This window comes from Nyctibius grandis, chromosome Z (genome assembly GCF_013368605.1).
Source record: "Nyctibius grandis isolate bNycGra1 chromosome Z, bNycGra1.pri, whole genome shotgun sequence".
Lineage (NCBI taxonomy): Eukaryota > Metazoa > Chordata > Aves > Nyctibiiformes > Nyctibiidae > Nyctibius > Nyctibius grandis.
In genome coordinates, this window is record NC_090695.1 from 24,597,274 (window position 1) to 24,612,491 (window position 15,218).

The 15,218-nt window shown below is 38.1% G+C and overlaps 1 protein-coding gene across 2 annotated transcripts in view; it reads left to right on the top strand.

Annotated features, from left to right (window-relative positions):
- The window catches only part of AP3B1 (adaptor related protein complex 3 subunit beta 1), a 178,651-nt gene that overhangs the window by 3,950 nt on the left and 159,483 nt on the right, over positions 1-15,218 (top strand). For both annotated transcript variants that reach the window (XM_068422056.1, XM_068422055.1), the window contains exon 2: positions 10,901-10,976. In XM_068422056.1, the coding sequence (XP_068278157.1) occupies positions 10,901-10,976 (76 nt within the window). The remainder of the gene's footprint in view (positions 1-10,900; positions 10,977-15,218) is intronic.

Consider the following 15,218-nt stretch of genomic DNA (forward strand, 5'->3'; position numbering starts at 1 on the left):
ATGCCCCTCATCTTTGCAAAAGAAGAAGAAGGGACAGGTTGTGAGCTACCAGAATAATGGAAATGATCTGTAGACAAGTCTTTGCCCATAATAGGATTTTCCAGTGGAAAATTGTTAGGAGCCAAGGGGTCATGTAAGTCATATAGACAAGCTGAATCCAGCCTGTGGACCTCAAGCTATTTCTCTGTGGTCTAGATTGGCGGAATCCACGAAATAAGCATTGTCTGCCTGGAAGACTGTCAAAATCATCTGTATAGTGTAGAGAGATACTGTTTGATGCAGATCATCTAAGTTAATAGGATATTTTTGTGATTACAGTATGTACTATTGCTCTATGGAGAGGGATGAAAAGTCTAGCCACCTTTGAGCTTTTAGGAAAACCGAGAGAGACAATTAATAACCCAGAATCCATGTTAATTGCATACATTGGAGTGCAGCTATTACTGCCTACAGTTAATTGCAGGTGGACAGAGGATTTTAATCTATATTAATTGCATTTAAAAAAAAAAAAAATTGCCTGCGTGTAATACTGAAATATAATAATATTTGGTTTTTGGAAATGATATGATTTCAGCAATAAAACTAGATATTGCTGTATCTAAACCAAATGTAAAAAACTTACAGGTGAACCACATGAGTAACATCAGTAGATATCAATTGATAAGTACAGTATTGAAGCAGATGGCAAAATTTATAACAAGCATTTTCAACTTTACTGATTTGCATCTTTAAACTATATTCCTGCCAAGCAAAATACATTTGTAATTTATTAGACTTTTTCTCCTGCAGGTCTGGCTTATGCATTCTACTGAGCTATTCATCAGAAAACTCGGCAGGGCTGGAAACCCATTTTTTTTTTTTGCTGAGATTTGCAAGCCTGTTTTGCAGAGAGCTGATCTAAGGTGGTGATTTCCTTAAGATACTCATTCCCCAATTCTCTGTGCAGAAGACTTTTCCAAATTCATCAGAGCTAAAAACTTGCTTTCAGCAGCTGCCAGAGATGTTCTTGGAGCCTTAAATTAATCTAGCTTTGCCTTGGCATACCCTGTTCAACCAGTCATGGAAAGCTTGTGCATAAACTACCGTTTGTGAAATTCTTGGAGGAGACTCATTCAAACTTGATGCATCTGCTAGCTCATTGGCACATCTGCTTTCTTTCGCCATCTGTTGTAATGGCGCTATGCCTACTAATATGGTGATATGCCAGTTTTGGTAGGATGTACAAGCCAGCAAAGATGAATGTTTTGGGTGAACTGATGACTCTACAAGATAAAATCTGAACCCTGTAGTCAGGGTAGGAATTAAATACAGTATATGAACATGGGCATACTACTGCAGAGCACTTCTCCAGCTGAAAGCCGTCAGATCTGATGGGAAGCGACAAGCAGTGAATAAGTTCTTGTTGCCATGCACGTGGCACATATGAGGATGCAAGCAATAAACTGTTGATTTGTTGGGATTCTCTGTAATGTAGTCATTAAAAATTTTTCTTAGAGGCTTTTTTAGTTCCTCAGAAAGGCAAATGTTACTGTTTAAGGTCTTCACTGTGGTTTCTGCATATTTTTGATGTTGTCATGTATTTGCCTTAGACACTTGCTATGATCTGCATCCTGAATGACATTAAAAATACATTTCTATAACATTGTTATAACATAAGGCTGACACTTGCAAGAACTTCCACATTTTCTTAATTCTGCTTCTCTGAAGACTATGCTTGTCTGTGCTACCCCACAGTAGTTTTCTTACTTTGAGAAAACTAAAATTCTTTTGCCTTATAAAGATTTTTTTGACATCCAGGTAAAAGATGAACAGCAGTACACTGTAATGCTCTTAAAGAGTGTTTCTAAAATGTTGCTGACATATATGTAAATAACTAACACTGTTGAGAATTCTGGCTGTGACAGCACCACCTTTTGGTGGTATCTTTAAAAGAAGCTTCTCACCATTTTCAGGAAGGCTGGAAATACTGCTTCTCACTCTTCTGTAATCCCTTCACAACTATCAAATGCTGCAAAGTGATCTTCAAACGTCTGCAAATTCTGATCACTGGCCTACTCGAGACAGGCTGTAAATAGGCACAACCAACTAAGTGGCAGCACCACCTCAGATACCACTTTTTCAGGCTTCAGGAAACTGGTCTCTGCCACCAAAGGAAGCTTCTGGAGACAAAAATCTTCCTGCAGCATTGGAGGTGTGGACGCTATTGAGAAGAAGTCATATGCAGCGGGGAGTTGCAAGATTGGTACTTTTCATCCTTTCAGACAACCTTTCTTGTCACTGGGTGAAGTACTCTGCAGACAATAGATGATCTTAGATTAAATCACAGTACTGTCCAGAAAGGGATTCAAACTACTTTGTCATACTAGCTGCCATCAGGTTAGAGCTTTTGAAATGCAGGTTGTTTACATATCTACATTGATGTTGGTGGTAGCAGCAAGTTACAGGTGTTCATGAACTGAGTTGCTCAAGCATTATTCAGGTACTATAGTTTCATGATAGGGAGCTGGGAAGATACTTTATTCAGTTTTAACTTTACACTTTTCTGTATATTTCCTTACTGACTGTACCTAAACCATCCAGGTGGCAAGTGCTATGAGAAACTAGTGGCAAAGCAGTCATCTAATGGGTTAAATTATGTTGCTGGTCAGACTGTAACTGGTCTTGTTCTTCTCTGTGGCTCTCAGCCTTACAGCATACTATAGTTATCCTGGTTTTTCCTCACATCTCTGCTGTCTATCCTTTAAAACTATCAAATTTGCTTTTTGAGTAGTAAATTGTTTTTCAGATGGAAAAAGTAGGGGTGCCTGAACAGGAAGTAGATTATTTCTTATCTCATAATTTCTCTTTAAACTGCAGTACAGCTGCACTCGTAGCCAAATGATTTGAGTCTCTCTTGAAATAATAGTTGAATTCTATGTTGGTGTTGTGAATTGCCAATAAATATAAATAGTGTTATAATGGAAGAGGTTGGCAATACTGAATAGCACCACAAGATGTCATTCAAACAGTTTGCGGTATGCAATGAAACACTCACAGTGAAACTCAGATTTCTTAATTTCCTGATAGAGGAAGTACCAAAATCAACAGCAAAATAAACTTAAATTGAAGCACGTGTTCACTGCTGTTTTAGCTTCCATGTTATATGGCTCTGAAATCTATTTACAGTTCCTTTTTAAGCGTTAAATTAAAACTTGTTTAGAGTTTACACAATTAGCCTGAGCTAGAATAAGCCAATGTATTTTAAGGATTTTGCAGTGCCAGTAAAGTGTAAAAAAAAAATAAAAGAAGCCCCACAAAACAAACAAAAAAAAAGATTTTTTTTTTAAAAATTTTGTGGGAGGACATGAGACCTTCTGTAGGACTTCATTACTACACAGGTGTGAATACCAAAGGTTAGGCTGCTCTGTCAGTGTGGATTTTCTGCTTTGCACCTGGTAACATTCACAGTATTTTGAACTTCACATTGGAATGTTTTGCTGTGCTACAGGCAAGAAAAATAAATCTTAGTGTGCCTCAGACTGAAGTCTCCTGAAGACTTTGAATGCAAGAACAATGCAGTTGATATTGTGTAACTGAAAGTATGCAGTGGATGGAGAACTTAAGAAATGCATTATTAAAACTCTGTTGAATGGGACTTTTGTAACTTTTATTCCTGTTCTATAATAGGTGGTTCCATAATAGTAGAACTACTGAAGCTTGCTTTCTCCCCTGCGGTGGATTTGTTTGCCATTTCCTCTATCTTATCTTGCAGTAACCTAGTCCTTTCGTTGTATATGAAGAGCCTGTGTCTCACCACGACTTTATTTGTTTAAAATTCTTTCCTATTTCTTGGAGGTGATTAAAACTTTTCCCTGCTTTTGGGGCAAACAGATGGAATAGAGAATCATAATTAAATTCTTATTTCATAAAACAGCAGGCTGATAAACTTCCAGCAGTAAAGATTTTGCAGCTAAAGAATCATTGTTGCATTGCCAGGTGGGCTTTAGTTGCAGTTTTTGTAGTTATGAAACTTCTGGTTTTTACAAAGCAAGCCTTTGTAAAGTGGGTGACTTCTTTCGCTAACTACGTATGTTAGAACCGTACCAAATGCCAACAATTTATGGGTTTCGTATTATGGTGTTGCTCAAAAGAATAGGAGATACAATAAATGTATATCTTATCAAGGTGGAGTAAGTGTGCTCTTAACAACAGTTCAGAATATGTAGGTGCAGTGGCAAATGATATGCCACAGATTATGGATTAGTATTTTAATACGATTAAAGGTTTGTGATAGTTCCTGTGAGAAGACAAAGTAATTGAGGGAGGGGCCCAGATTTATGACTGGCACAGCTGGTTCAAACCCTGATGACATACAGTTATGCCTACCCTATTTTATTTTCTGTAAAGGTGGGTAATGTTGAACAGAATAGAGTATTTTCAGTTGGAAGGGACCTGCAACGATTATCTAGTGCCACTGCCCGACCACTTCAGGGCTGACCAAAAGTTAAAGCATGTTATTAAGGGCATTGTCCAAATGCCTCTTAAACACTGACAGGCTTGGGGCATCGACCACCTCTCCATGAAGCCTGTTCCAGTGTTTGACCACCCTCTTGGTAAAGAAATACTTCCTCATGTCCAGTCTGAACCTCCCGTGGTGCAGCTTTGAACCATTGCCATGCATCCTGTCACTGGACACCAGGGAGAAGAGCTCAGCGCCTCCCTCTCCACATCCTGTCCCCAGGAAGCTGCAGAGAGCAATGAGATCGCCCCTCAGCTTCCTTTTCTCCAAACTAGACAAGCCTGAAGTCTTCAGCCACTCCTCATAGGATGTCCCATCCAGCCCTCTCACTAGCTTTGTTGCCCTCCTCTGGATGCATTAAAGGACCTTCACATCCTTTTTAAACTGTGGGACCCAGAACTGCACACAGAACTCAAGGTGAGGCCGCTCCAACACTGAATACAGAGAGATAATCACCTCTCTTGACCGGCTGGCTATGCTGTGTTTGATGCACCCCAGGATGCAGTTTGCCCTCTTGGCTGCCAGGGCACACTGCTGCCTCATACTGAGCCTGCTGTCAGCCAGCACCCGCAGACCCCTTTCTGCAGGGCTGCTCTCCAGCCACTGTTCTCCCGGTTTATACTTGCGCCCAGAATTGCTCCGTCCTAGGTGCAGAATCTGGCATCTCATCCTTTTTTTTTTTTTTTCTTTTTTTGTGTGACACCATTGTTTTTCTGGCTCCACTGCCTTCTAGTAAGAGAAAATCGACTTTTTTGTGTGCTGATAAAATTTATCAAACTCTTGAAGAATTTTTTCCTGTGCAGTACCTGCAGGGATCTTAAGAACGTCTGTTATTTGGTGAAAAAGCTCCTCAGTCCGTTATTGTCTTGGGCACAGTAGAGGTGATGGTCAGTACTGCTTCTCTGAGGGCTATGACAAGATATCTGCTGAAGTGAGCTGTTATTCAGGCTGCAGATATTCAGCATTCTTTCGTGTTCCTGTGGGCTGCACACAAAGAGTGATCACCCCTTGTAGATTTATAGTAAACTTTGAAGTTATGTATGTGAATTCTTGGAAAGTTTGGTAGATCTGCCTTTCTTGCAGGCTGGTTGCCCCCGAAGATCCTACCTTTTAGAACAGTTGTTCCTCAACAGAATCTGAAATTCTAGCCTTACCAGTAAGGCACCACTTTTAGTGACCAAGTGTGCGCTAACAAGAGTACACATGTTCAGAATTATTCTTTAGTTGCTTTTTGCCGTAATCAGCATGGAGAATAATGGCCAGGGTCCTTTCTGGCATAAGACTCCAAGTTGTTACAATAGTTCGGCAGTATATTCTCTTGACTGTCAAGCTCTATTTTTTTTTTTGGCTCTGATTTTGGGGTGTTAGGGTGGGTCTTCTGTCAGTATTTTTAATGGCAGGGGAGTAGAGGGAGCATGAAAGAGAACAAGAACTAGAAAAATCAAACTGGTGGGGTTTTGTTTACTTTCTTACAGTAACATCTGGAAGATTAGTCATAACCACTAGACCTATCATATTTATACCGGTATTGTATCCAGCAATGGTGCAAAGGCATGTGAAGAAAGGAGTGCTTTGAGGTAGAAAGACAAAAGTAGTATCTGTCTTAAAGGCTACAGTCATAAAATATGAAAACATAGAAGAAAGTTAGAAATCCTCTTCCTCCACTTAACATTTGACCAGCGATTTAAAGAGAATATATTATTCTGAATGTGTTTGTGATGTCAGTTGCATTGTATTATCGCAGGTCTGTCACATATGGTGCTTGCTATGAGAGAAAGTTAGGCAATGAATTTGCATTTCTAATTTAAACTCGCTTAGCTTTCAGATTCTTATATTGAGGAATACAAGCCTATGGTGGTAAAGATTGCAGAGGCAGAAGAGTACTGGTGCTTTAATATGTTAATAGTTGACTCATTGCCTTTTTTGGTAAATGCTATGCAAGTAATAAAGATTGTATTTTGTAGCCTGTTTGTGTTGTATAGGGGTATAATATTTCTCATTATAGTCCACACCGGTGCTTTCAAAATCATGCAACTTTTTAGGGCAGTGGGGCCATATAATACAGAGGTTAAGATGTTAGACTACAACTCGGTAACTCAGGGAAACCTCTTTGCGTTCTTAGATATTGCAGCGGGCAGACACGTGGGAGTCTTTTTCCATACCCCCACACCCCCTCCCTCCTCTCAGAAAGTCATTTCACCTCTTCTTAACTGTTGGGGAAAATGGGCTCAGAGACGTTGTATTTACTCATACAAAGTTTTTTGTTTTTTTATACATACTGCTGTTGGGACCATTACTGTCCTGCTTCATATAGCTCTGTATTACCCATAAACTATCAGATCAGGCTTCTTTAAACCGGGTTTTGCTGCTGAAGTAATAAAACTTGTATGTCAGTCATCTATAATATGTACCTAACTCTGTAAGGCTAAAATGACTCTCAAAGTTTTAGCGGAGAGAAGTGAAGATTGATGCAGCTGATTGATCCTGAGCTCCTGGCAGGTGGACATAAGTGCTAAAGAAATTATTTGTGTAACATTGTGTACTGAAGAACTGTCATTTCAGAGTAACTAATGAGTCTATACTCATTAGTAAGCAGTGTAAGGCTTGCATTTATGCTTTCTGTTTTGAGGAAATTTACTTAAGGATTGAGATTCCCTTAAATCTTCTTAGTGCTCAGACACTGAAAGTATTGTTGTACTGTGCAAAAAACTGTATTATGAAAGACTGAAATGCATTTGGGAACATTGTTCATTGAGGCTGCTGATAAGAGTTGTTTTTGGAGGGAAATGACCTTTGAAATCTGTGTAGGATATTTGTTTCTAGAAGTTGAAAACAGCAAGGGAGTGGGTATCCTGTTACATAATAGGATTTTTTTTTTTTTTTGAGCAGACCTCAGTCTCAGCAGGCAAGCTTGGTTGAGTGCAGTCATCTTTTTTTTTATTTATTTAAATACTGTACTTAAAATAATGGAACGAAATTCTACAGCGCTCAGTAAAATAATTGAGGTATCTTGCAGTATTAAATCTGCTCTTAAAGGGGGAAACTTCGAGGTTACACTGAAACCGTATCTAACTGTAGAAGAAGAAAGGCTTGCTAATGATGATGCATGTGAATATATGGAGCAATATTTTACTCTAAGTATCTCATGCTTGCTAATCCTGGATTATAATTTGCTAGAAAAGATTTAAAAAATACATCAGTTCAGGTAGCAATTAATTGCCAAATGGATTAATCAAGAACTTGTGTTTTTTTTCTATTCCCCTGGTTGCTTTTCTCTTAGGAAAGCAAGGCTGGCTGTAAGCACGTCTTCGTGTCTTAATTTCTCCGGTTTATATCTTCCCTGTTAACATTTAAAAATGTTTTAATTGGAAATGTGTGATAGAATATTTTCTATAAGCAGTTAGAAGTATGTTTCATCATTAAATATTTCTTTCTTCTGTCTTCACATGTCTTAAATTCACCTTTTGCCTTTTTTTTCTTTGTGTTTGTTACACTGATAACTTATACACATCCGGTGATAACTGTCTGCTTTTGTCATTCCCAGCTTCGGGGAGGTCTTCAGCATGTACTTGAATCTTGTGCTGTGTAGCTTCCTCCATTTTTGCTACTTGATCCTTAAGTTCAAGTTATTGTTTCCACATTTTCTACTTCTCACTTGCAAATTTTGTTGACGTATTCTTATTTTTTCATGTTAACTTTTTTGTTAATCTTTTTTTATTAGGTAAATGTATTCCCAGACTTGAATCTTAAGCAGTTGCTACACAGTCTTACTCATTCAACATTTCTTGATTCTTTATTCAGACACTATTTTTTTTAAAAGTAGTTGCTTGGTTGGTTGTGCCAAGGAACTGAAGCGTCCTCCTACCAATTATATGAGAACTAAGTGATCACAATCTAGTAATATTGTCCTATGCTTTAGTTTTTACTGATCTCTCCATCTCAATTTGTGCATGATTATGCGAAATAGCCGTAGGAATCTGGAAGCAGCAGCATAGGACTAGAAGCAACTTTCTAGATCAAGTCCAGTCTTCTACTTTGTAACTTTGATAACTGTGTCATATAGACTCTTTCACAAGCTAAGCTTAAAAGCTAAGGATTAAAACTTAAGCAGAAGGAGTTAGAGGTTTCTGAAATTTCTGTTTCCAACTACAGCAAAGTCTCAGGTGAGGTGCTTAAAGCCAATCTAAAAGATCTGAGAATTATGTAGTATTTGGCATTCCAATAGAGGAATAGGTGGAAAGGAATTCAGTAAAAAAAGCTTTCTTTGTGGCCAGGATCAATGGGAATAAAGAGAGCTGCCAGAAGTTAAATCAAGCTAGCTTTCCTAAAAAGTTAATTACAAATGGAACTACACAGGGAGGTTAAAGGGAAAAGCAAATTATTAAAGGCATTTTAGTTACAACACTAAAACAACAAATATTTGATTTCTGATATCAAAAATAAGGATACAGAGCACAGGGAAAAATATGGAGTGGCTAAAAGGAGTGTGAGGATATAGAGGTGAACACAAGCATGCTTGAAGTGAAGTTAGAGAACTGGAGAGCTTAATGCAGAAGGTGTGCCTTTATCCCAGGGACTTGGAGGAGAGAAATAGGGAAAGGTCTGTGAAATCACAGCATTAGTTATTTTTAACCGATCTGTCAACCGGGGTGGTGTTATAAGAATAGGGTGCACTGGATGTTACTCCTTTCCCTGGAGGAGTACAACTACAGACATCCTAAACTGATCTCAGCAGTATGCAAAACTACGGAACAGAGTCGAATGGGAAATATAATTTAAAGGACTGAGCAAATAACTAAGTAAATGTAGCAATAGAAGACTGACCATATAGTTCTTTGACCACTTCAGGAATAACTAAGAACAGTAAAGATCTTTGAGTGTGATGCTAACAAAGGAAGTTCCCAGTGGTATGTGGGAAATAATGCTGAAGCAGGCAAGGGAATAGAATGCTTCCACTTTTTTTTTCTTTCTTTTAAAGATAATACTTAAATATGAAGCTGTCAAGTGAAGCCAGTATTTACAACAGGCCATCTGTATTAGATTGCCTCGGTATTTCATGAAACACTTGTTTTTGAAAATGCGGTTAGACTTCAGCTGGAAGTTGCATGTAGGTATCTGCATCCTGAGTTTTGCATATGTTTCTTTTGGTTTATTAGGAAACAATATTGTTTGGGTTTTTTCTCCATCTGGTTGTGGTTCTTAATTTTGTGGATTTATACCAAGTGCGTGGGTGATGATGCAGTACAGGTTCTGAAAATACAAGGAAAGTCTCTCTTAGAGTGACTTTATCCTTTGCAAGTAGGAAAAATGCTATTTAAAGGTTTGTGAAGGAATGGATGACAACATTTTGTCTCATTGTAATTAATTCTGGCTCTCGCTTAAACCTCTTTTTCCTCCCCATCTGAAATTCTACAGGCAGTGATAAATTAGAATATACCTAGGTTTTGCATTCATTTTTGAAATCCTGTCTGGATTTCCATCTTGCCTTCCGCTATGTGAAAGCTCACAGAGGTGGTAAACTTGGAATGTCTTCAGAGGTCTTTGGAATTTTGCAGGTGTCTCTTCTTGGGCTACTGCATGCTTCATATTTTCTAGCACTCAAGCAATCTAGTCATTAGAAAGGGCTATTTCTTCAAAGAATCTTTTTGTAAACTTTTATAGTCTATAAATGCAGTTAGACTGTGATCTCTTTGCATCCAAAAAGCCAAACAGGATGAGGATGGCTAATGAGAAGCTGTATCTGCGCGAGAACATCCTTATGAAGTTAATATTTTTGTGTCAGAACTTTTTCAACTGTAGAAAGTGCTTGGACGCTGTATGGGTCTAACCATGTGGCTATCTTAATCTTATGGTGTGTAGAATAGATGTGCTAGGGCTCTGAGGCTTTTAATCCTGAGGACAAGGGATAGCAATTTACAATCCAGAAAGTCAGATGAAAACATAAGGCTATATGCTTGATTCTCATTGAAATTCAGACCATATTGAAATCTACTATTGGGCTTTTCAGTGATTTACGTAAGCTGATATTATACTTTAACACAAACATGTCAACCTCAGACTATTACATCTGGCCCTTACTGGAGGGAGTGGTGGTGGGGAGCAAATAAGTTGCTGTTTCAAATAGAGCTCTTCTCTTGCCTCAGGACTTCAGCCTTCCAGCCAAGGTTCAGCTATCAGCAGATTGAAGTTGCATGGGCTTGCATTATTGTTGGAACCTGATAGATTCCTTCACTAAACACTTCATTATACCAGGCCAGCATGTTAATAAATACAACTCAAAAGTGGCAGAGAAGGAGCAGTGCTTCACCTTAAGTTGCTGAATTGATGCAAGAATATAAAAATGGTATCCTGGTTTTATTTTTTGCTTTTTCTAATTGATGCTTTACTGTGTTTCTACTATAGAAATGAAGACCTAAAACAAATGTTGGAAAGCAGTAAAGATTCTGCAAAGCTGGATGCTATGAAAAGGATTGTTGGGGTATGTGATTTTTTTTATTATTTTTTTTATGTCTTGGGTGTGAATACATTTTTTTGCTTTACAGATACTGTCCAAGTCAGTCATTTGAATCTCTAAATGGTGTTTAAAAGCTACTGTGAAGTCTTTAATTTGGAATTTTGTGTAGATGTTGCTATATCAAAATATATGCAGTTACATACTTCTAAAATATTTGTGTAACAATGCCAATATGCCTGTAAATAACTGCTTCCCGTATGGAGGTGTGAGACCATAAATAGGAAATGGTTCCTTCAGAGAAACTTCAGTTGCTGTCTTAATTCAGCAGACAGGAGAACAACAGAAACTTCCAGGAGTAAAATGACAAATTGCGTTTACTGTTTTTATTTTTTTAGATTATATAAGGATTATTTTTTTTAAATTGAGTGTGTTGCCTATATATTTGACTAAGTATTTCAGGTGAACTGTATATCCATAGTGGTTATTAAGTAACGTGTAACGGCATTGTGTGTTTAAACCCTATAAACTAAACATCATGAATTTGATAAAGGCCCTTTATGTCTTCTTAAAAGTATTAGGAGAATGTGCTGTGGAAAGCTGTTCAGTGTCCACTTGACTTCTTTTTCTGGGACTTCTGCAGTTGCTTTATCTCATTGTTCCTTCAGTCTCCTCTGGATGTGCTTTTTTTGTTTTGCTTGTTTTTACATGGGTTAATTCTATCTAAGCATGTACTGAAGCAGGTAGGTACAAGTTGTATCGTGATCATGTTCTTTCCTCTGACTATAGAGCTAGTGATTTTTTTGTTTTTTTTTTGTTTGTTTGTTTGTTTGTTTTTTGTTTTTTTTTGTTTTTTTTTTTGTTGAAAGCTTTCTGGGTTCGTCTTCACCATGATGTGGGATTCCTTAGGGTTTGACCAGTGAGAGTCTGGCATGCAGAGGTGCAGTTGCAAGAAATCATAGCCTTTAGAAGTGCTGTGATTTCAGCCTATGGTAACTTACATTCTTTTGCTTCCCTCAGAAAAGATCTTTCTTCTGGCTATTACTGTGGGCGGGAGGGTTGGGGAATTGCCTGTGGCTCCCTTGGTTTTGTTTTTCAAAAAGGTGGCCAGATTTTATCTGTGTTTGGAAACTGTTGCAACTGAATGTGTGTGTGTGTATGGATGTATATGGGGGAATTAGAAACTATTAAATCAGGTCAGCTTTAAATTTTAAATCGAGGCTTTACTAAATTGATTTTTTGGTTGTTGTTTTAAATGTCTTTCCGTAAACAACGGACTTTGCTCATATAAATGAGTGCGCAATAAGCAAATGCACTCATTATAAATACCTGCTGCTGCTACATACTCAAAGCAGTTCTTAACAACTGTTTCTTTAGTTACCTAGAAGTATGCAGTTAGCACTGATAGCTGTGGTCCTTGGTTGTCTTAGGCTGAGGTGATCAGGCTCAAGGGCTCTTCAGCAGGGGAAGGCAGAACTGAATTGAGAACATTAATTTTTCTGTTCCCCTATTTCCCAATTCCAGATATTTGTCCTTTTGTAAGATATTTGAGTTTTTAGACAGTTCCTAGTCCTTGGTTTCTGTCCCTGTTCTGAGTACTGTGCAATGCTGGAAGATGGCAGCAGGCACCTTCTGCTTCCTGGATATTTTTTCCATGCTTAGCTGCTGCTGCTTTTCTTAAAGCAGAACCAGCGTTCTACCTCGTAAGCTGACCATTACTTGAGTGAGTTGTTTAAGTTACTGGATCCTCTGTTTTCAGATTCTTCCATGTTTTCAAGGTATTTGCTGTTACCCTGTTTTTAAACTGTGTTTCGTAACAACAGTCATCTGGTGCCAACCGCTGGTTCCTATAACAAACTGGAACAATGAGCTTTATGGGCCAGGACTGGGACCTTGCATGATTAATGTAAGTCCTTGGAGCAGTGGTAATAATATTGCTGTTGGGCACAAGGAAGCTTGTGCGTGATCAGTTGTGTGCCTACATTTAGAGAGTTCTCAAGGATGAGATGTATTTTCCACTGATGAAAGGCTTCCTTTAGCCTTATTAGAGGAAAAAGGAACTCCGTTGTCAGAGTATTGTTTCACATGTCTCACTGTAATGTTCATTTTCACTAATTTTAGCTAGGAGGAAAAGCTGTGCAAACCAACGTATTTCTTACTGTTTTAGTAGACTTCAAGAGGCTAGACTTTCATTTGTTCATACAGGTGTGATGGAAAAGTACCAGGAGAACACTACTTATGGCTCTGTTTGCTGCTTCTTCCTCCTTTAAGGTGCTTTGTGAACTCTCTTCTGGGGAGAAGGAGATTCATTAGAAATAAAAACAAATCTGTCCTGCAGAGAGTGACTCTTTTTAACAATGTAGTTTCAAGCATATGAGTAATACAGTTTTGATTTTTCCACTCCTCCTTTTACATGAAGGTGTCTAAGCCTACCTTCAGCTAAAATATGTACGTATGTCTTTAATGATCAATGATGTCTTTTCAGTTACTATGTTATTTTGTATGTTTCTTTCTTACATGCATGCCATAAAATAATTGCAATCTTTGAGAGATTATGAGCAATACTGCTGGTTTAGAAATAAATTTGAAGTGTATACAGAACCAGGTTTATTCTACTATATGCATGAAAACACGATAGCTGATATTTCTTTTACAACTTACACTAATATTACAACAACCAAGATATTCTTGTCACTAGATCTTGAAACCTGACCTTTCTACTCAACTGAACTTCTCATCTGGGAAAAATCTCAGGGGAATTTCACTCCTGAAGACTTCAGAGTGTAAATGTAGGAAACAAATTCATGTGCCTGATTTCCCACAGAGAAATCCATGTCTGTGTGTGTCTCATTAAAAAAAAAAGTTTATTACACTCTGTCTTATGCACAGCATCTATATTTTGTAGGGACAGAACCACACACAGACTTCTGGACATTATATAGCACTGCTTCTAGAATGAAAGTTTCTGTCTGTGCAGGAGCTCTGGATATATAAGACAACACAACTGGAGAATGTCTAGGCATAGCAACAAAAATGACATGATAGACCCTAGTCTTGGAAAGAACCATTATCTTCTTTCAGGTTAATGATCCGTAAGCTAAGGAGGATTTACACTAATCATTATGACTTAATGAGTCAAAATACACTCTCTTAAAAGACCCTAAATACATATTTACATGGTACACTGGAACTGTTATGGTTGATGAGTTAAATAATGCAAGTAATGCATAGAGTCATACTGTTACAGCCTATCAGGGAAGTCTAACTTTAAGGATCATCACTACTTTTGAATAACATAACTTCTGTTGCATCAAGATGAGATAATTGATAATACTTTATTCTATGATACTTCTCTGCAGTGCATCTTGCTACTATGTTCTGCTTGACTCTGGTCATTCTAAATCTGGTATTTATTACAAAGGACCCCCCCCCCCCCCCATTCCTGACAGCAGTGGTTTAGGTTAGATTCTTCGTTAAAACCCCTTGAAACCCATACAATGTGCTTGCTTGGTAGTTTGTTGCTTCCTGTGTTTAATACAGCTGCAAAAAATAGTTTAAGATGTTAAGTTGGTTAAATTGAAATGTCATGCTGGACAGCTGCTATTAAACCCTTTTGAAAGGCTCACTCAGTGATAGCTTGAACTTCAACTACCTTCTTTCTTCTTTTATCTTCTTTCTTCTAACCTTCTCCAGATATACAGTTTTGTCAAGCTATTGCCTTGCTGCATATTTTCTTGCTTTTGATGCATGAGATCTGAGTTCTTTATGACCTTAACGTTTTTTATCAATGAGATACACAGACAGACCTGTGAGTTAGGAATATGAAGTTTAATCAGCTCTATAATGTTGAGCAGTAGTGGGAATGTGAGATGGTTATGAACAGCAGTAACTGCGGTTGCAAAACTCATGTTCCTGTGTTGGAACCCTGCCTATTGGCTTGTCTTCATGAGCTCTTGTCCTTACTGATTAACTTGATGTTTGGCTGACTGGATCCTGCCCTTGACCATAGCTGGAGGTGCTCTGAGTCTGTATTCAGCAGCACTGTAACTTGATGTAGCACATACATGAAATTCCAGGGTTTGCAGCTTGGACATGAAGTATTGGCAGACATTCTGCTGGAATTAGATCTAAGAGATAAGAGAGTTGTACAGCTGGAGTGTATGTTGTAGTACTTTATTCCTTTTAATGCACTTGGTTTTTATAAATAACTTTCTCTGTAAGCTGTTCATACAAGGGCTGAAGCTAAACTGAAGTTTTGCTGTTTGTGCT